The sequence below is a fragment of the Armigeres subalbatus genome, chromosome 1 (genome assembly GCF_024139115.2).
Source record: "Armigeres subalbatus isolate Guangzhou_Male chromosome 1, GZ_Asu_2, whole genome shotgun sequence".
NCBI lineage: Eukaryota > Metazoa > Arthropoda > Insecta > Diptera > Culicidae > Armigeres > Armigeres subalbatus.
Window position 1 is genome coordinate 179,330,099 of NC_085139.1, and position 22,022 is coordinate 179,352,120.

General features: G+C 40.3%; 1 protein-coding gene across 1 annotated transcript; it reads right to left on the bottom strand.

Annotated features, from left to right (window-relative positions):
* Positions 1–3,208: 3,208 nt before the first annotated feature.
* On the bottom strand, positions 3,209–5,017 carry LOC134206787 (uncharacterized protein K02A2.6-like). Its single transcript, XM_062682510.1, has one exon. The coding sequence runs from the start codon at positions 5,015–5,017 to the stop codon at positions 3,209–3,211; it is 1,809 nt and encodes a 602-aa protein (XP_062538494.1).
* Between the last annotated feature and the right edge of the window lie 17,005 nt (positions 5,018–22,022).

Sequence of the window (22,022 nt, forward strand, 5' to 3'; positions counted from 1 at the left end):
ATGGCAATCTGCAGTCGTCCGGTAAAAAAAAAACATTTGCATGTCCTGTGTCACGGAGTGAAATGTTTTGTGACACCACGCTAGAGCTCAATGGCTTTTTGACACTGAACTGCAAAGATGCAAGAAAAACAAAATGCATTCCAACAGAAGGAGCGGAAGCACGAACACGCCGGTGCCAATCGCGATAATAATGAATTAAACGCTTTGACGCAAACCAATGTATGCACGCAAATAGTAATGAATAAGTTTTCAACTAGAATACCAGATACCAGTAAAACATCTGATCCAGCACTAGCCAAACAGACATTTGAATATAACATAGCGCATCAAGAACACAACAGAAGAGACTTCATTTAAGGCAAAACAAATCTTCAAGTCCTTCAAACGTTCTCAGAGAATGATATCTTAATTCCCCTTGTACTTGATGTCAACCCAGCATCGCGATAAATATTCAAAAAATACGATTAACTTAAATACGCATATCCGATACCGAAGTTCACCTCCCACCAATTGGGACTCCCATAGCGGAGCAATCGTCATGAAAGGCAATCGCATCGCATGGAGCGCTTCCGCCGATAGCCGCCCCAGTGAATGGAGCAGTTTGAAAAATTTGCACCGTGTGTGCCTTCGAGGACAAGTCAATCGGCAAGGGAATTTGAACAGAATAAACATAGCGCACTCCTACATATACACGCGGAGCTACGTTTCCAACAAGGGGAAAACAATCGCACAAGTCCTAATGCCTTGTGTGTGCCTCCGGGTGGAAATAAGCCCCGTCGGATGAGTGCGACTGTGCCATGTGGTATCACTTGAATATGGTTGTTACACGCGTAACGTTCGGCATCCACGCTGCGGGGCAAGTGAGGTACTTTATTGTTATTATTATTTTTCTGACTGCTATCAGCGTGTCCTTTACCGCCATTCAATCCGGATCCGGAGGGAGTGCTGGGCGGCGCATCATGCATGAAAATGCTCCACGGGTCATGGGTTCCATCTCATTCTGTACCCTTCCGGTTCAAGCAGGGTGGAAAGAAGCACATATGGTTAGGTCATAAGGTTGGCGAGCGTTTTGAAGCAATAGCCGGTTCAAGCGAACAAACACAGCCTCCAGTCAGTGTGGGTTTACGTGGGGGAAACACAACTTCCTTTAACGATGCGACCGAAATGAAGTGATAGCGGCGCTCTGTATGAGCAAATGTGTGAAAGTGTCCTGCTGTTTTGCATGCGGGGAAACATGGCATTTTTTTAGCGGAAGTGTGTAATCACCCACCAGTGGTACACTTCCAGTTACAAAGTGCAGGAAGTTGTGTCAGCAGGTTTTTTGAACATGTGGGAATACAGCATGGGCTACAAAACTTTCATTTTATCTAGAAAATCAATAATCTAAAATTGTACATTTGAAAATATCAATTATGTACTAATATACCCGACAAATGTTGTTCTGCATAGTAGGTGGAAATGCGTTGTAAACTGCCAATGTTAAAGTTTTATACAAATCTTCATTTTAGATTTTTACGAGTTACTCAACTTTATTCGTTTTTCCGTACGAGGAAATTCGCTTGCAAATCCGTCGAAATTATGCGGATATAAACACAAATTATTTCATTTGTCTTTTATTAACTAATTTTATTTGCTAATTATCTAATACACGCATTCATCTCTTCGACTAGGTGTTTTCTTAACATATTATTCGCTATGATACATTTTTAGTTCTTATTAAATCATTTCAATTTTTCCACTGGTTTAATTAAACAATGTACATATAATTACAATGTTTTAAACTTAAACTAAACTAAAACTTATTTATACTAAGGTGTGGTAGTTTTCCCCTTTCGGCTGGCCTCTCTTAAATTTTGGGTGGTTCGCCATTTTGATTACGGACACAAAAATTGATACGTCCGTGCGTCGCAAAGCTGGTCGAATGAATACCGCTCCTGAAAAATCTGCTGCCTGTACAAAACCTCAAGAGACTAATTTTCTTACGTATCAACTAATACTTCTTCGAGCTGAGATACGTTTTTAGCATTAGTCACCCACACTTATTGCGAGAAGGGTCATTTTTACTTCACTAATACTAATTTATTAAGTTCATTATCTGTAAAAGCTCCTTTCGATTCGGGTCTCACCTTTCGCACTCTCACTTTTCGCCCAAGCGTTTGCATAGCAAACGCCTACCTAACACATATACATTAGATGATCATACTGCACCTTATAATTTACTATCTTGTTCAAAAATGTCAAATGCTGTCTTGTCATATAAGCATTTCTGCGGGGTGACATTAGGCTGTAACAACAACATCTTGCAACCATTTCATTCTGTAGAAAATCTGGTTGTTGTTATTGCTACTGCCGGAGCAATCAAAAGCTCTATTCTATATTTTATTTACATTACGCTCAGGCTCAGTCATCAGTTAGAAGAAGTAAGGGAAAGAAAACTATTTTTGTCAGGTAAGTAAATCTTGAAATTAACATTTATTAACCATTTTCTCGTTCCAGCATTACTCTACTGCATTCGCTCTCTCCTGTACTCTAATCGTACACGACGTAAAGGAATTTACCATCAAATCTTGCTGGTTTCTTTACCTTCGAACGATCTCGCAAGTTTCTTTCCATCGGAATCACCTGGCTAGACGACGGCACGCAGGTCGTTGAACTCGATGTTATTCTGTCGTCCACTTCATCGAGCAGCGGGCTCGCAGATGTCGCGGGTTGTAAACCGCTTACGTCCGTTAATTGTTCAAGCTCCGGTGGTGCTAATCTCACGTCTTGAACATTTCGCGTATATTGGACGCCGCTGCGGCTAAGGACTACGATTTTTGCACCTTCTCTGGCAACGACCTTAAATCTTTCCTTCGAAAACGTTGGATCAGTTTTTGCTCTTCGTGATTGTGCTACAAGTACCGTATCGCCGATCTGGATCGTTGAATCCTTCGCTCCGCGGGCAGCATCCGTGTGTTTCTTGCTTGTAAGTTTAGCCTCCGTATCTTTTTCCCGTATGTCCTCGAGATCCAGTTGCTTCGGCTTCCACAAGCTGACGAAAGTGCCCCGGAATTTCCACCCCACCAAAAGCTCGAACGGGGTTACACCAAGTCGTGAATGTGGAATAAGATTGTTATGATTATGTACATAAAGCTGTAACGAACGTCTCCAATTTGTGCCTTCTAACTTTGATGCTGCCATTGCTTTGATTATCCCCTGATTCTGGCGCTCAACGGCACCATTTGATTGAGGCCATAATGGTATAGACTTGCGCACTTTGACCCCCTGTGTTCCCAGTACTGTATGAAAGTAGAGCTTTGGAAGACGGTCCGTTATCGCTCTGAAGAATCAGGGGACAACCCCACATCTTAAAAATTTCGCATAAGGCTTCATTCGTACTCTCTGCGTCCTTGTTCTTCATTTCCAGAACCGAAAGAAAACGTGAGTGGGTGTCGATCAGAACCAAGAATTCACCTGAGCCGCAACCAGGTATAGAAAGAAAGTCGACCTGCAATATTTGCCAGGGACCATCCGGAAATTCTCTCGATGATAGTGGAAGAGGACGATTCTTGCGGGACAACTGTGTACATGTATCGCAGTTCTTTACAAATTTTTCTGCATCGAGCGACATGCATGGCCACCAGAAGAATTCCCTCATTATTTTCTTCATGGAAGATTCTCCTACATGCCCACCGTGTGCAGTTTCTAATGCTTTAGTGCGCAATGACTTTGGAAGGATTGTGCGATCCCCTCGGAATAGTAGACTACCCAAAACATGAATATCCTTTTTCTGTGCCTCGTATCTGCGTAGATCTTTTGGCCAATCGTCGGTGAGTAAAGCATCTAGTACCATTTGAAGTTCTTCATCCGTCTCAGAAGCTTTCTCAATCTCATCCCAAGTGATGTGCATTGATCCCGCATCTATCGAATACAGAAAATGTCCGTCGTCGTCTTCTTCAAACGGTTCCGCCTTTTGAGATTTGTGGATTAAGCGTGACAGAGTGTCGGCTAGATTTTCTTTGCCACTTACTCCCTTTACGATGAAGTCATAGGGCTGCAGACGTAGTGCCCACGATTCCGCGCGAGTTACAGCCCTTTTTCCAATTCTGTGAGTAGTACTGAAAATGAATTCATTCGCCTCCGCATCCGTTCGTATGATGAATGACCTTCCAAGTAAATACGAGGTGAAACGCTCCACCCCCCAAACGACTGCTAGAGCTTCTCGCTGTGTTTGGGGGTACCGCTGTTCGGTGGGCGTGAGTGCTTTAGAAGCACATGATATTATTCGAGGCATATTTTCAGCATTATACTGGACCAATACGGCACCGAGTCCTATTGGACTTGCATCAACGTATAACTCCGTGACATCGGTGGGGCTATAGTACCCAAGAACTTGGATATTCTTCAAAGCCTTGTCCTGTAGGTAATAGAATTCTTTCTTTTCCAATTCTGTCCAGTAGAATTTATTCGAATTTGCGAGAGCTCTTAGGTGTTGTGTCAAATCTGCTCTACTTTGAATAAATCTATCAGCAAATGTGACTAACCCCAGAAAACTTTTAACTTCGGAGCATGAACTTGGTGTTCTGAAACTTTTGATAGCACACATTTTCTCATCTGTGACACTCCATCCTTCTGGAGCCAGTTTGAATCCAATGAACTGGACTGATTGACTAGCAAATACACATTTGTCGGTGTTCAGCTTCACGTTATGCTGTTGCAAACGACTTAGTACAATAGCTAAATTCGCATCATGTTCGTCTTTGGTCGCACCAAAGACCAGAACATCGTCCAGATAGTTTATTACTCCGGGACAGTCTCCAAGTATTATCCTTTGCATTACTTCTTGAAACACATCCGGAGCGTTGCATAGCCCGAAGGGTAGACGAACGCACCGAAATGTTCCAAATTCTGTATAGAAATTTGTAAGGTGCCGGGATTCCTTATCCAGTTCTATGTGGAAAAAGGCGTTCGCCAGGTCGATGGTCGAAAACCAAGTAGCCCCGTTTAACTTGGCCAAGATAGACTCCAGTGTAGGCATTGCAAATGGTGTTCGCTCAATATATTGGTTCGGCCCTCTCAGATCTATAACAAGGCGGATGTCCTGCTTACCTTTAGGAATTGCCAGCATCGATGAGCAAAAGGACAAATCCATACCATCGGAAACCGGCTCGATTATGTCGGTTCTGACTAATTCCTGGATCCTTGTTTTTACCAACGGTTTGATAGCTTCCGGAATATTAGAGAATTGTTTGTTCCACTATTACCGAGCATGACCTGTCGCATGCTACATTGGAACTAAAATTTCGTGACCTGTCGCACGAGTCATGCGAATTACTCGTCTATTTTCATCAATTATCTCACGAAAAACATGGCTTGACCTGTCGCAAGCTTTGGTACTAAATTCTTTAAAAACTAATATCCCGTAATGTTTTCTGTATCTTTCTAATCAATTTTCGTTCACTTTGCACTCAAATATTTTAATACTTACTCTTCGGGAGCTGTTGCTACGCCATTGTGGTAGTTTTCCCCTTTCGGCTGGCCTCTCTTAAATTTTGGCTGGTCCGCCATTTTGATTACGGACACAAAAATTGATACGTCCGTGCGTCGCAAAGTTGGTCGAATGAATACCGCTCCTGAAAAATCTGCTGCCTGTACAAACCCTCAAGAGACCAATTTTCTTACGTATCAACTAATACTTCTTCGAGCTGAGATACGTTTTTAGCATTAGTCACCCACACTTATTGCGAGAAGGGTCATTTTTACTTCACTAATACTAATTTATTAAGTTCATTATCTGTAAAAGCTCCTTTCGATTCGGGTCTCACCTTACGAACTCTCACTTTTCGCCCAAGCGTTTGCATAGCAAACGCCTACCTAACACATATACATTAGATGATCATACTGCACCTTATAATTTACTATCTTGTTCAAAAATGTCAAATGCTGTCTTGTCATATAAGCATTTCTGCGGGGTGACATTAGGCTGTAACAACAACATCTTGCAACCATTTCATTCTGTAGAAAATCTGGTTGTTGTTATTGCTACTGCCGGAGCAATCAAAAGCTCTATTCTATATTTTATTTACATTACGCTCAGGCTCAGTCATCAGTTAGAAGAAGTAAGGGAAAGAAAACTATTTTTGTCAGGTAAGTAAATCTTGAAATTAACATTTATTAACCATTTTCTCGTTCCAGCATTACTCTACTGCATAAGGGTACAAGGAACTAATCGTTGCAAAAGAAAATTACAACGATTTTTGTCTAAAATTGGAAATTAATTTATTAGACATTTGTTAAATGTCTCAATATTAGAAATTCTTCAACTTCAGAATCATTTTCAAAATTTTATTTTTAATCCTGTGAAGTGCCTTCTTTCTGGTACTGCATATTGGCACAGCATATAACATGGCTGGCTCAAACAGTTATGTCGAATTCGTTTTGAAAAAGTTCCAACCTAGGTTGGAACCAGTTCCAACACAGAAAAAAATAATAAAAAATTAACAGCGCGTAAAACTTGACATGCGGAAATTTATGCTATTCTACGCTGAAATGGCCCTCTTCCTAACAAGATTGCTCACAACTTGTATGCAATATTGACGATTTACGTCAAATATTGTGTACATTTAGGCTACATCCTGTGTGGAAGTACGCTAATAATGACGTTCCATTTATGTGCATGATTTTTAGCGTAAATTTTAGTGGATTTTCCTATCTGTGAACCTAAGTGCTGTCAAAACGTTTTTTTATTCGCTCAGGTTGAAACTAGGTTTACACTAGTTCCAATCCCAAAGCTGTCGGGTTCGCACTGTCTTGTTACACGGTTTCGCACCAGGCTCATCAATACAACTGTACTTCAACTGTCAAAAGCATGTAGGTGTGTGGGACTGGGCGCAATAAACAAGCAGAAGGAAAAAAAACTAAACTCAAGACAAAATTTTCAAAACGACTTATCTGCTTTTGTAAACAAAGATTCAAACGACGATTCGACGAATCTGATAGCTCTCCCATGCAAACCAACACCATCAACAGGTAGCGGAATCCTTCACCTACCTATTGATGATGTTGGTTTGCGTGGGAAAGCTATCAGATTCGTCAAATCGTCGTTTGAATCTTTGTTTACAAAAGCAGATAAGTCGTTTTGAAAATTTTGTCTTGAACTGTTCGTTTATTCAAATAAAATGCGCGTTTCTTTTTCCGGGAACATTGTTATATTAATTATTGTAGTTTCAAATGGAATTAATCTGGTACTGTTGTCTAGATTCAGTTTTAAAAATAATTATCAGGGAAGTTATTCATAAGTTCCTTCAGGCTTTTCCTCATAGATTGTGTCATAAATTAGGTCGGTGGATGGAATTAGTTTGGGAATTCCCCTTGAAAACCGTTCACAAAATCCGCAAAGAAATATATTTGAGGAATATCGAAAAGAATTCTTTCTTAAATAATATGCCGAAAACTTTGAAATTCTTCCAAAAACTCTTTCGTGCGTTTCAGAATTTTCTTCGGGAATTCTGTCAGAAACTACTTTAATAATTCTTCCCTGAAATCTTGTATACATTCATTGGCGGTATCTTTCAGGCATTCCTCCATATTTTTATCCTGAGATCCCTTCGGGATGAATTCCTTTGGAAATTCTTTTAGGAATATCTTTGAATACTGTTCCAGGATTTTCTCTGGAAGTTGCTCCAGGTATTAATTTAGCAATATCTGAAATAATTCCTCCAGAAAATCCTTCTGGAATACAGGAACTTACTCGAAGTTTCCTTCAGGAATAGCTCTGCAAGTTTTGTACATAAATTCCCTCGGAAGCACCTTGAGCAATTCCTCTGGGAGTTGATTGAGGAGTTCTTCTGATAGTTCCTTTAGGAACTCCTCTGGAAGTTTCTTGATGAATTCCTCCGGAAGATCTTTGAGGCATTACTTCGGAAATTCTTTAAGGAATTCCTCTGGAAGTGGAGGAGCTTTTCCGGAAGTTCTTCCAAGAAATCCTCTGCAAAATCCTCCAGGAATTCCCCTGGAAGTCCTACACGAGTTTCACTGAAAGCTAACTCAGAAATTCCTATGGAAGCTCCTCCAGGAAGCAGGAAGTTTTACGAAGAAAATCCTGGATGAATTAATGGGAGAGTTCCTGAATGAACTTTCGGAGGAATTCCTGAAGGAACTTGGGAGCATTTTTGGGAGCGTTTTTTAAGTTTTTCATGTTGGACTATTGAAAGATTAGGAATTTTAGAAGGAACTCCAAGCATTAAGGTAGTCTCACACTTCGGAAATTTGGTCCGCGTATTTTTTCCCCATGTATTTTTAGATATGTTTTCGGGATTTGGGAACGGAAAATCAAAATCCCGGACCAATTGAAAATGCATGGGCCCAAAATCAAGCAGAAATTTTTCCCGAGGTGTGAGGCTAGATAAAGGTAGGAGGGTTGGCAAGGAAAAAAAATAACGGATCCTGGAGATTTTTATTACATGCTTCTGAGAGTTTTCCGTAAAAGCTTTTGCAGAAATAGCGATTGGAATTTCAATATGATTTATTAGATAAATTCTTGTAGAATAGAAAATCTCCTTCACATGAATTCTATACGGAATTCTTGGTATAATTATAATTATTATTATAATAGAATATAATTAAATACATATATCCACCCAAAAGTAAATTCCACTATCCGCAAAAATCAGTCAACGCACATGAACATTAAATGTTGACAAATTTTGTCCTATTTATTATGATCTGATTAGTCAAGGCCAACGCACTGTCAGTGCACTGCACTGGATGTCCTGGATCATATGTTTCGAATCAAAACAAAAACGATGCTACGCACACCAACATATCAATGAAAGATGGAACTGAAAATGTTTTTTATTCAGGGTTCAGGGTGGCACTGACCCAGGTTTTAAAACGAATTCTACATTAGCCTTTGCGTGTGTTAAGGCGTAGGATTGCCAATCCGGAGGTAGCGAGTTTGATTTCTGGTCCGGTCTTTAGTGTAAATCGTGTAACAGACCAGAATCCTGTGTACTAGAAAAGTTGAGCTATAGAAGAATAAGAAGAATTATCGTTGAATCGCAAAATTACAATCTTCACAAAGGGAAAAAGTCACTCCTTCGTCGCTTTTTCACATTTGAATCAAAGTTTATTCCCGAAAATGAAACTTAGGTTGCATTCGACAATGCAATACGGTAGAAAAAAGTTTATCGAAATGTTCTTTACGGTTTTCCTTGTTCTTCTCACCGCCGTTTACCAACAGCTTTCTACAAACTACTGAAGCTATATTCCCGAGCAGGAGCAATTTACTCAATAATACTTTATACTGTTAGCGATAGTATACTCTGTTATGACCTTGCCAAAGGTAAAATGCTAAAGGAGTTATACGAACATTAATATGCAAAATACTTCAGGCATAACATACACAATACCAAACACATCACAAATTATTATTATTATTTGTATTAAAATACCTAAGTATGTTATGCCCACAGTATTTTGCATATTAACTTTTGAAACTATTTTTTTGTATTCTACGTCTTATGCAAGGATAGTTCATACCAATTTCTGTTATTGAGGTCGTCACTATCGCTCGCTGTTCCTAATCAATGGGAATCTGATCAACAGACATCCTGGGTTGGGCGTCCAGGAAGTGCGGGGTTGGCGACCACCTCCATCAGCAAACGAGGGAGGCAGGACCTAGGGCAGGACAACATCCCCGACCCGCTGAACCGTTTCCATTGCCGCCAAGCCCGTCGTCCCTTCGGTACAACCAGAAAGTAATGCTTCCAATGGGGGCCAATGCACAACGCACCCTCGAGGTTAGCTGCGTGTCCTTGCAGCACCGAACATCGTGACTCGCTTTTTTGACTTCAAATTTAGAGTCATCCGGTAGGATGCCTTTATCAGTAATTTTATGTCCTAGGAAAGTGACTTCGGTTCTAAAAAATTTACACTTGCTGGCATTAAGTTTCAAGTTGTATTTTCTAAGTCTTTCAAAAATATTTCTTGAGTTTTCAAGATGATGTGTAGTTGAACATCCCGTGATAACTATATCATCGATATAGATGAATGCGCATTCTGGTGTGAGTCCAGCCATTGCTAAATTCATTCATTCTTTGAAAGCTATTTGGGCTGATGTTCAACCCAAATGGCAATCTTTTAAAGTTAAAATGACCCGATGGGGTCGAAAATGCTGTGTATTTTCTGGAATCTTGATCTAACGGAATTTGAATTAATTTTTGAACACAAAGCTAGTCTCCCACAAAATATATATACAGTGCAGAGAGGTTTATTTGGGGTGCACGCGGCATCATCATTCTTAATACCAGCTGTGCAGAGCGAAGCAGGCGCGAAGTCAACCCTTCCCAAATTCCGAGGACATAGCGCGTGGTAAGGCCACCTGGAAAGCCGGCAATGCGCTGGCACGATACCATGGTGTTCCGAGCTAAGTTTGCCGTAGATGCCACGCCGAAATAGGATTGCGGTATGATCGGATCAAACGACAAGTCATGCGAGTACTTTCTTACTGATCAACATTCTTTATTGGTCTTGCTTTCTTATATATTAGGGACTAGGGTTTACACTTCTTTGCTTATGCTAGGTACATGTTTGATGTTTGTTGTTTATGACTGAGTATTCTTGGCATTGGATGCCGTTACGCTTGGGATTTACCGTTTATGACGGTCATGACTAAAGGTGAGAAGTTCACCTGATCTGGCAGTTTTAATGTTTGGGTTTTTCTTTGATGGAAGGTTGAGGTATGTTATTTTGGGGAATTCGTTGTAAACATTTAATTGTGCTTTAATTATAAATGTGCTATATGGGAATTTACGTTCAATAACTAATTACTAATTATGGTAATTTACGTTCAATAGTTACATGCTAATTATGGGATGCTACACCTCCCTCCTTTTGGAAGAATGGTGTAACCATTTGTTTAATGAGATTTCAAAAGACTATTCTGATTTTATTATTCTATTTTTATGTACTATTGATACCTTGTTTGTGTTCGGGTGTATTATGGTGCAATTTACATCTTCAACTTTTTCTACTATGAAAGTTCTATATAAAATGAGTCTAACTTCTTTCTATTTTCGTTTTCAATGTAAACTCTATCTCTTACATTTAATGAAATCGGATTTGTTGTTCTGTTAGCTATACTCTGTCGCCTTGATTTATTATCGATTAGATTCTGTTTCGCAATTGCATTGGAATTTTGGATTTTAAATTTGAATTCATTGAAATATTGTTCGATATAATAAATAGGTTCAATTACAGAGTTATTACAGTAATATCCCGATTTTGTCACCCACCTGGTGAATTTTGGGGTGACAAAACAGGGTATGTGACAAAATTGGAAAAAAAAAAATTTTCATTTTTTTTATTCATTCCACAAATATGAATCATTTTATGCCTTGGAAAGGCTAAATGCGTGAACGGTACTCATTATTTCTAGTCGAAATTGCTTACAGAATATTTCCCAGGTACTCAGAAGTTGTTCGTAATAAACTACAGGTGGTGAAAGTTATTTCATTAAAATCAATGTTGTTTTGGGTATTATTTACGAAAATAAAAAGAATGACAATTTTTTTTGGGGTGACAAAATCGGGTCGAAAGCGTGACAAAATCGGGACGTGATAAAATCGGGTCGAAAATTTGATAAAATCGGGGGTAGACAAAATCGGGGAGTGACAAAATCGGGTCAACACTGTATATATATTTTGTGGGAGACTAGCTTTGTGTTCAAAAATTAATTCAAATTCCGTTAGATCAAGATTCCAGAAAATACACAGCATTTTCGACCCCATCGGGTCATTTTAACTTTAAAAGATTGCCATTTGGGTTGAACATCAGCCCAAATAGCTTTCAAAGAATGAATGAATTTAGCAATGGCTGGACTCACACCAGAATGCGCATTCATCTATATCGATGATATAGTTATCACGGGATGTTCAACTACACATCATCTTGAAAACTCAAGAAATATTTTTGAAAGACTTAGAAAATACAACTTGAAACTTAATGCCAGCAAGTGTAAATTTTTTAGAACCGAAGTCACTTTCCTAGGACATAAAATTACTGATAAAGGCATCCTACCGGATGACTCTAAATTTGAAGTCAAAAAAGCGAGTCACGATGTTCGGTGCTGCAAGGACACGCAGCTAACCTCGAGGGTGCGTTGTGCATTGGCCCCCATTGGAAGCATTACTTTCTGGTTGTACCGAAGGGACGACGGGCTTGGCGGCAATGGAAACGGTTCAGCGGGTCGGGGATGTTGTCCTGCCCTAGGTCCTGCCTCCCTCGTTTGCTGATGGAGGTGGTCGCCAACCCCGCACTTCCTGGACGCCCAACCCAGGATGTCTGTTGATCAGATTCCCATTGATTAGGAACAGCGAGCGATAGTGACGACCTCAATAACAGAAATTGGTATGAACTATCCTTGCATAAGACGTAGAATACAAAAAAATAGTTTCAAAAGTTAATATGCAAAATACTGTGGGCATAACATACTTAGGTATTTTAATACAAATAATAATAATAATTTGTGATGTGTTTGGTATTGTGTATGTTATGCCTGAAGTATTTTGCATATTAATGTTCGTATAACTCCTTTAGCATTTTACCTTTGGCAAGGTCATAACAGAGTATACTATCGCTAACAGTATAAAGTATTATTGAGTAAATTGCTCCTGCTCGGGAATATAGCTTCAGTAGTTTGTAGAAAGCTGTTGGTAAACGGCGGTGAGAAGAACAAGGAAAACCGTAAAGAACATTTCGATAAACTTTTTTCTACCGTATTGCATTGTCGAATGCAACCTAAGTTTCATTTTCGGGAATAAACTTTGATTAAAATGTGAAAAAGCGACGGAGGAGTGACTTTTTTCCCCTTTGTGAAGATTGTAATTTTGCGATTCAACGATAATTCTTCTTATTCTTCTATAGCTCAACTTTTCTAGTACACAGGATTCTGGTCTGTTACACGATTTACACTAAAGACCGGACCAGAAATCAAACTCGCTACCTCCGGATTGGCAATCCTACGCCTTAACACGCAAGGCTAATGTAGAATTCGTTTTAAAACCTGGGTCAGTGCCACCCCGAACCCTGAATAAAAAAAACATTTTCAGTTCCATCTTTCATTGGATATGTTGGTGTGCGTAGCATCGTTTTTGTTTTGATTCGAAACATATGATCCAGGACATCCAGTGCAGTGCACTGACAGTGCGTTGGCCTTGACTAATCAGATCATAATAAATAGGACAAAATTTGTCAACATTTAATGTTCATGTGCGTTGACTGATTTTTGCGGATAGTGGAATTTACTTTTGGGTGGATATATGTATTTAATTATATTCTATTATAATAATAATTATAATTATACCAAGAATTCCGTATAGAATTCATGTGAAGGAGATTTTCTATTCTACAAGAATTTATCTAATAAATCATATTGAAATTCCAATCGCTATTTCTGCAAAAGCTTTTACGGAAAACTCTCAGAAGCATGTAATAAAAATCTCCAGGATCCGTTATTTTTTTTCCTTGCCAACCCTCCTACCTTTATCTAGCCTCACACCTCGGGAAAAATTTCTGCTTGATTTTGGGCCCATGCATTTTCAATTGGTCCGGGATTTTGATTTTCCGTTCCCAAATCCCGAAAACATATCTAAAAATACATGGGGAAAAAATACGCGGACCAAATTTCCGAAGTGTGAGACTACCTTAATGCTTGGAGTTCCTTCTAAAATTCCTAATCTTTCAATAGTCCAACATGAAAAACTTAAAAAACGCTCCCAAAAATGCTCCCAAGTTCCTTCAGGAATTCCTCCGAAAGTGACGCAAAGTGCATCGTGCGACACGGTACGGTATGCGCTCGAAACTCTTAGGCACATGAGCCTATACGTACTTTCTAACTTCATTCTGTAGCAATTAATACCCAGGGCCGTGCCCCAAGCTGGCCCCCCATACCTCAGTATGGACAGAGTGACACTAGCCAGAAGCTTGCGCTTGCTGGTATAAATCGCAGAGCTATTGGTCATAATCCGGGACAGTGCCACTATAGATGTGTAGGCACGCTTGCAGGCGTAATTGACGTGGCTACCAAAGGTGAGCTTATCGTCGATCATTACCCCCAAAAGTCTGATGGAGCGTTCAGATGTGACCGCGCAGTTGCCTGCCCTTATCACTGCTTGTTGCTCTGACTTTCGATTGTTTACAACAACCATCTCAATCTTGTGGTGAGCAAGTTCTAACTTCCTGGAACTCATCCACTCCTCTACATTTGCGATCGAATGGGCTGCAGTCAACTCCACCTCTTCGATCGATTCGCCGTAGACCTCCAGCGTAATATAGTCAGCGAAGCCGACGATTACCACGCTCACAGGGAACTTCGACCTCAAGACACCGTCGTACATGACGTTCCATAACACCGGAACCCCTGAGGTTATATCAACGCCCTTCCGACCCGCCTCCATGTCGTATACCATTACTTGATTCTGGAAGTAGCTTCTGAGAATCTTGTACAGGTACTCGGGAATTCCAAGAGGCAGGAGCGCATCTGCAAAAGCTGCTCAAGTGGCACTATTGAATGCATTTCTCACGTCGAGAGTCACTACTGCACAATAGCGAACTACTCTCCTCTTATGCTGGATAGCTATATCCACGGATTTGGTAACCGACAAGATAGCGTCTACGGTCGACTTACCCTTTCGGAAGCCAAACTGGTTACTCGATAGACCATCCGCACCCTCCGTACGTATCAACAACCTGTTCAGAATGATCTTCTCGAGCACCTTCCCCTCCGTATCAAGCAGGCATATTGGTCTACATGCCGACGGATCCCCCGGTGGTTTTCCCGCCTTTGACAATAGGACCAAGTTCTGCCTTTTCCATGCTTCAGGGAAAACTCCCGCATCCAGGTTTCTCTGCATGACAGATCTGAACATCTCGGGAGCCTCAGGAATGGCCGCTTTGATGACCAGGTTCGGAATACCATCCGGTCTTGGCGCCTTACCCTCCCCGCAAGTTGCGCCACAGTTACTCTTTCCTAGTCGGCCACCCTGGCCCCTGGCAGCTCCACAAAGTGAGGCCAGGGACTTGGATCATGACGTGGGAAGAGCCCCGCGATGATCCTCTCCAGCATCTCTGGAGACCGCTCTGTAGGGGCCATCGCTCCACGTGTCTTGGCCATTACGATCCTATAGGCGTCACCCCATGGATTCGCGTTGGCACTTTGACACAGGCCCTCGAAGCAGGCTTTTTTGCTTGATCTAATCTCAGTCTTCAGAGCGGCTCTAGCAGCCACGAACGCCACCCATCACCCTCTTCTGTGCGTGCTCGCTGCATCCGCCTCCTTGCCCGTAGGCAGGCGCGGCGCAGGTTCGCAATTGCTTGAGTCCACCAGTAAGCCGGTGGTCTCCCATTCCTAGGGTGGACTTTCCTAGGCATGGTGGCATCGCATGCACGCGAGAGTACTGTTACCAGCTGCTCGCCGCTCAGACCGAGAGTATTGTGCTTGCGACGGAGCGCTTCCTTAACTACCTCGTCGTGGCAGCATAATAAAACATCAATGAAAAAGTGAAAAATAGCAACAAAAAAATAAGATATCGCCAATAAATTATTAATCATATATAGCCAACAAAAAATAAAAATTAGCACTAAAAAACTTAAAATAGCAATAAAAAATTATAATTTACTTTGAATAATTCAAAAGTGACCGGTGAAACTTTCAAATAAAGCAACGGCAATTATGATAAACGCAATCAAAAGTTAACAATTTCCCGTCAAAATAAAAAGGTCCAGCGCTAAACAAGTAATGATAGTCTTTAACCCATACCAAATTTTCCAATTGAAATCTAACAATTCGCAATAAAAAAACAATAATCAAAACAAAAATAATCGATAATATCCAATCAAACGAGCATATCTGGCCATAAACAAAAGTGAACAAGCTAGAATAAATTTGTTTTCCTACACGAATATTCTTATGAATTAATTGGAAAACTTTAAATTTTTCCATAAAACGATGAGAAAAAGCTTTTTAAAAATGAATTTTAGCCACTTAAACACTCATTTTGTTCCAAAGAAAATAAAGAAATTTCAAATTGAAAATGTAAAATGAGCACTTTTTATTCAACAATGTTCAATGAACAATCATATTTTACCAAATCAGAAATATGTAGTAATGCTTGTGAAATTAGAATTTGGAGGTGTTTAAAGGCTATAAATTAACTATGATTTCGCTTAAAATTGAAATGGGCCGTGAAATTGTGTCTCGGCTAGTGAGCTGCTGTCGATAAAAAAGAATATAATGTGTTACCAAAATGAAAGAAATACATTAAAACAACAAACGAAAAGTTGTAAATAGCACTAAAAATCCAAAAAAATAACGTTTTCGCGTAAAATTCGTCAAAGCTGCATTGAACTACATTTTTTTTTGCCAAGAAAATTTGAAAAAATAGCATTAGCAAATGCGAAATTAGCAATAAATTTGCTTAAGACAGCAATAAATTCGGAAAACATAATATTGAAGCAACATAGTACCAAGGAGATGGATGCTGGATTTTCTCACAAAAAACCTACAAAACTAGTATAAAATCTTGCAATATGCAGATTATTCTAGAGTAGAGGCTTTACAATGGTGTAAGGGTCTTAAACATAAATGCACGCAAGGATATTACCACAGGGTTATGTCTCCAATGAATGCTAAAAGAAACCATTGATAAATGTTATTCTTTTAAATTAGACAATCGCTTTATTAAAACAGTGTTTTATATGTATGTTGAACATGTTAAAAATGGTAATATTTCACTTCTGAAATATACTTTTTCAAGAAATACAAATGATTAAAAGTATGTCTTATAAAAGTTATAACAACAAGATCTTGAGGGTATGGATCATGTCCTGCTAATCAATCAGCAACGCTTGAGTCATTTTCTTAGGCCTACCAGGTAGCCGTTTATGGGTGAGCGAAAGGGTGTTCGCCTCGGGTCGCAGTTTGTAGCAACCACGTGACACTGCGACTACTACAATGTGATGGCAGCAGTTCGATTTGAAAAATGTGTAACACGTACAATTCCATGCTCGCCAATCAGCTTCCGTGACTTCAACACGATGGATATTACCGATGCTCTTGGTGAATTCGTCAAAATTTGCGTAGCGTGGATTGCGAAACACATCGATATCATGAACGGAAACATCTTTTTTCTCTTCTCCTGGAAGATACACGTATGTCGATCCTTTGTCGAAGTCGTTCACCGTGCGGTATTTTTTGCCGTTATTGAGCCAGTTGAATGCCTTTCTTTCGATGTCTAAACCGTACTCCCTCGTATATTTAATCACCCGGCTAGGCGTTGAATAGCTTTCCAGTACTGTTAGGATTCGAGTTTTGAAAACTCCAAATGGAACTCGCTCTTTCATCAGGTGACATTCTTTAATTGCTCTGTTCACGGCCTCTAGGGTATTGTTCGTTGCTGGACAACCAGGCTGGTATGCTTCGTACCAATTCATGAAAAACTTATCATTCATGGATTTGTCAAGAAATGTAAGAAAGTCAGGACATTCGAAATACTTCGCCTTCAATAGTCCGCACGCAAGCTCAAAATGTTGTTTCGAAGGAGAGACCTGCAAGCGTCCTATAACTTTCTGCAGTTGTTCAGCTTGCTCCTTTGTGAACTCTCTAGTGTTTTTCTTCAGATGCTTGCGAACATTCTGCATCACATGAAAGAAGCAGCTCACTATATTAACATCCTCACCGAACACTTCCATTGCTGCTTTTTTTAAAGCGATCTCACCGTCAGAGATGAACGTTGATACTGCAAGTCTTATTCCGAAGTATTTGCATTTATTCGCAATTGTGGCAAACACGTAGCAATAATCAACTTCTTCTTGTCTGGTGATGGTTGCGAATGCAATTGGATGAGCATGTCGCATGTTATCGATTACGCAAATGATCATTAATGGGTATCCTTGCAGTGTGGTTTTAAAAGTGCAGTCTGCGGGAACAGTGCAGAATGACATGAGCAGACTATGTCATATGTCTATGTCATAGCCGATTACGAAAGCTGTTTCTTGATTCGGTGGAACTGCTGAGCATGATTTGGCCCATTCCTCTAGCTCACCTATATTTTGAAAAATATTGAAAAAATAAAATAATTAAAGCAAAAATTCGAAATTTGCAAAAGGTAAAACAGTTTAATCTCTTCCACAATGTTATACGATTACTCTACTTTAATTAAGATATGATGAATCCCGTCAGAATCTAATGTTGAAGTTACTCAATGTATTCGAAGCACAAATTTCTATCAAGAAGCAACAAACAAAAACGAGAACCATTCTCCAGCTTTGCTGCACGTACAAAATGTTGTTCTGATTTAAATTCTGTCGTGATTATCCTCAAATCGTAGTTGATGTTATAATATTTTTTCCTGATGGGCACTATCGTTCCACATTTCCATGGATCTGTTTTGATGAATGCATGTGCTGATCAGCAAATTACGCTCGAGGTTTTAGAGTACTTAATTCAAATAAAAAACGGAAACCGTTTATAGCTACATTTCGCATATCGCAAAAGAGAACTAAATAATACAAACATATAGAAATATATGGGTGCAAATTAAAATTGGCTTTGACAGCTAAGCAGATCTAATTAATACTTCAAAACACTGTTTCTGCGGAATACAGTATATCAATGAATGCATGATAGTTATTGCTTAAGCTTCCGTTCTCCATAGGTCAGATAACTGACTCTAGCTAACCTAATATCATTGTGGCAACTCTATATGCGGCAGGAAAACTATGCTATTAGCGCGCTAAGAGTTGTTAGACACTGATATAGGCTAATATAGTGTTGATTTTTATTTTTTTTTGTTGGCAATATGATTAATAATGCATTGGCAATTTTGGAAATTATGGAAGCTAATTATGCATTAATTAGTGTGCGTATATATTTTAGTCCCTCGTCGTCGAGGTACGATGTCTTCCACATACGAGGGCTAGGCTTCGCCCCTTCTTCCGTCCGCTGAATTCTATAGTCGATACTATGGCGAACCGCCAGATGGTCGCTGTGAGTGTAGCCATCATCTACCTTCTAGTTCGAACTACTCGTTTGGCCAGGACTCCAGAACGTAACGTCAATAATCGACTCGGCCCCGTTCCAGCTGTACCCAGCCAAAAATTCTGTTCATATAACTCATTTGCAATCCAGTTAAGTAAATACTTATTCGGTCAAAAAAGATCATATAAAATGCATATATTCCACATATACGTACAAATTTGGAGGCCATATACTGCGGAATAAATTTTCTTTTTTATATGATTTCATATGAACTAAAAAGATCCTTTATACAACTTCGTTTACAACTATGTTTATCTTTTTTTTTATGACTTCGTATGTATCAATATTTTAACTCAGCATTGTAACTTTAACAACTTGAAAGTAGCCATACCTAAAAAATCTGTTTGGCAATATGCATTTTTTCAGCAATATAAGGTAAATTGAGCGACTGTTGCAAAAAAAATCAATTGATGAAGATGAATTCTTATAATGTTTTTTAAAGTTCACTTTTTATTATTATGCAATTATAAATTTAGAAATAACGGACTTGCCTAGTTTCGATTCAAAGATCTTCGAGATGCAAGTCCACCAACAATCCTCAAAGCCACATGAACACATACATTGCGAACAAAAAATTGCACAACGTATTATAAAATTTGGATTAGTAACTCAATCTGACTCCAAATGGCTTCATTAATAATATTTTTTACTGCTTCATATATGATTCAAAATAATCTTTATGCAATTTGATTCGGATATTTATTTTATTCTTTATGACTTTTTTCAATTGGTTTGCAAACTCGCAAGGACTATTGGTTTGTAGCGTTGAACAACTCCGCGCATATTGTTGTGCTTTGAATCAGTTTTTCATATTTCTACATGACATTTCATTTCAACGGAAAACACATCAATCGTAGAATACACCATTCTACTTAATATGTTTAACGTTAATTATATGATTTATAATGATTCGAAGTTACCTCATTTATAACTTTATTTATGTAATAAGTTAAATAACTTCATCTTGACATACAATAAACACATATATAATTTCGTCATGGAGGTCATAATAAAATTACAAATTCGTATCATATTAAATTTTAATTAACTTTATATTGCATTCAATATAATTCTAACTTTTTCTAGATATTTATATAATTTCATTCTGACATCCTTATACGACTGCTGGTTTGCTGGGTAGCTACTTTTGGTACCGACATTGGCCAAGTCCACATTCAACATGGCCGGTGATTCCAGCAGGATCTGCCCCGATGACTCATGGAACGGCTTCCCCATTCCACGGCCCAAGCGTTGAAGTCCCCCGCTATCACCACCGGCCCACGCCCCATCAAGTTAGCCGTCAAACAATCCAACATACGACCGAACTGCTCGATCGACCATCGAGGAGGCGCATAGTAGCTGCAGAAGAAGACTCCGTTGACTTTGGCAATGACGAAGCCCTCGTGTGTCGAAGACACCAACTCTTGGACTGGGTATTTCCCCGTTGTCCATATCGCCGCCATTTTAGACCAATTGGTGACCCAATTACCGTTCCTGGCGGGTATCCGGTAAGGATCCGCTATGAAGGCGATATCCGTCCCCCATTAAGTAACTGTCTGACAAACAATTGGGAGGGTTTGTGCAGCATTGTGTCTTATGTCCCTCCGATCCGTATCGTCGGCAGAGCTTGCTTCTGTCAATGCCTTTGCAGTCCCATTTCTTGTGCCCAGGTTCCAGGCACTTGAAGCAAACTTCGAGTTGCTCGTATATGCCCACAGGCAGGCTTGCCAAAACTCCTCGCCGAGTAGAAAATAAGCAAGAGCAGGAGTTTTTTTGAGGAGCAGAAATAAGCATCAAAACTCACAACATTGTGCATCATTAAACCCGAGCTTGTGCGTCGCAAAACCAGAGCGAGTCTATCTGTTCATCTTTTTCTTTCGGTGCGTCACTCACTTACACTCACACTCAAAACAGCCTCCAAGATTTTTTCACATATAAAGCGTCGCTCCGGAGGTTCAATGAGTGCTCTTTCACTCACTCACTCGCCTCACTCACATGTGTTTTTATTTTACTTTTCCTCACTCTGTTTTTTTTTGTACCTATGCTTTTTTACGCTTCCACTCAATTGTGAGGATGCGAAGGCAGCATTTTGCTGATGATGATTTTATTTGACTCTAGGGTGAGGAGTTTTGTCAAGCCTGCCACAGGGCACAGCGACCATCCCACCTTGACGCTCCCTAACTTGACTACCTTGGAGGCGTCCGCTGCAGATAGCCGAACCAATGCTACCTGCGTCCCTGCCGGACCTTTCCGTAGCCGAACGACTGCGGTGTGCGTCTCCACTTCACACTGTCACCGCAGTGCCGTGACGAGCTCATCCCCTGGAGGCTGTCTCCTCCGTTTTTGTTTCTGCTCCGTTGGAGCAGTCACCCCCGACGTGCCCGCGAATACTTAAGCCTCAGTCTGAGTACACTTTGGCACCACCGTCTTTGCTGACACGCCCTCGGTCGATTCCAACTTGCCCGTGCCCGCGTATCCTTGGGTCTCAGTCTGGGTAGACCTCGACTTTCACGGGTTCGCACTTGGCCGTCCCGACCGCCCTCTCCAGCTTAGCGTCCAACATCGTATTTCGAAGTTTCAGCAGGCTCCCCTTGATGTCGTTACTGATATTATGCTTCGATGACGCAAAGTCGATGATGGCGTTCAGCTGTTCCGTCGCCACCTCGAAGGCCGAAACCCCATCGCGTTTGCGGTTCATCGCCCTCACAAGCCATGGGCTGTCTATTACCTCTAGCGGCGTAGCTGGGGAGAAGGATAAGTAACCCACGCTGGTGCTGCGCACCGAGCTGCCGACTATTGCCTCTGGGCTCCTAGGTGGAGACCTGAACAACCCACCTTTTGCGAAGGGGTTGTCGCCTGCACTACTACCACTAATTGAAGAGTTGACTTTGTTTTCTATTTTGGTCCCACGAGTTGCTCGGGAAAATAGGTCCACCACGCCAGAGCC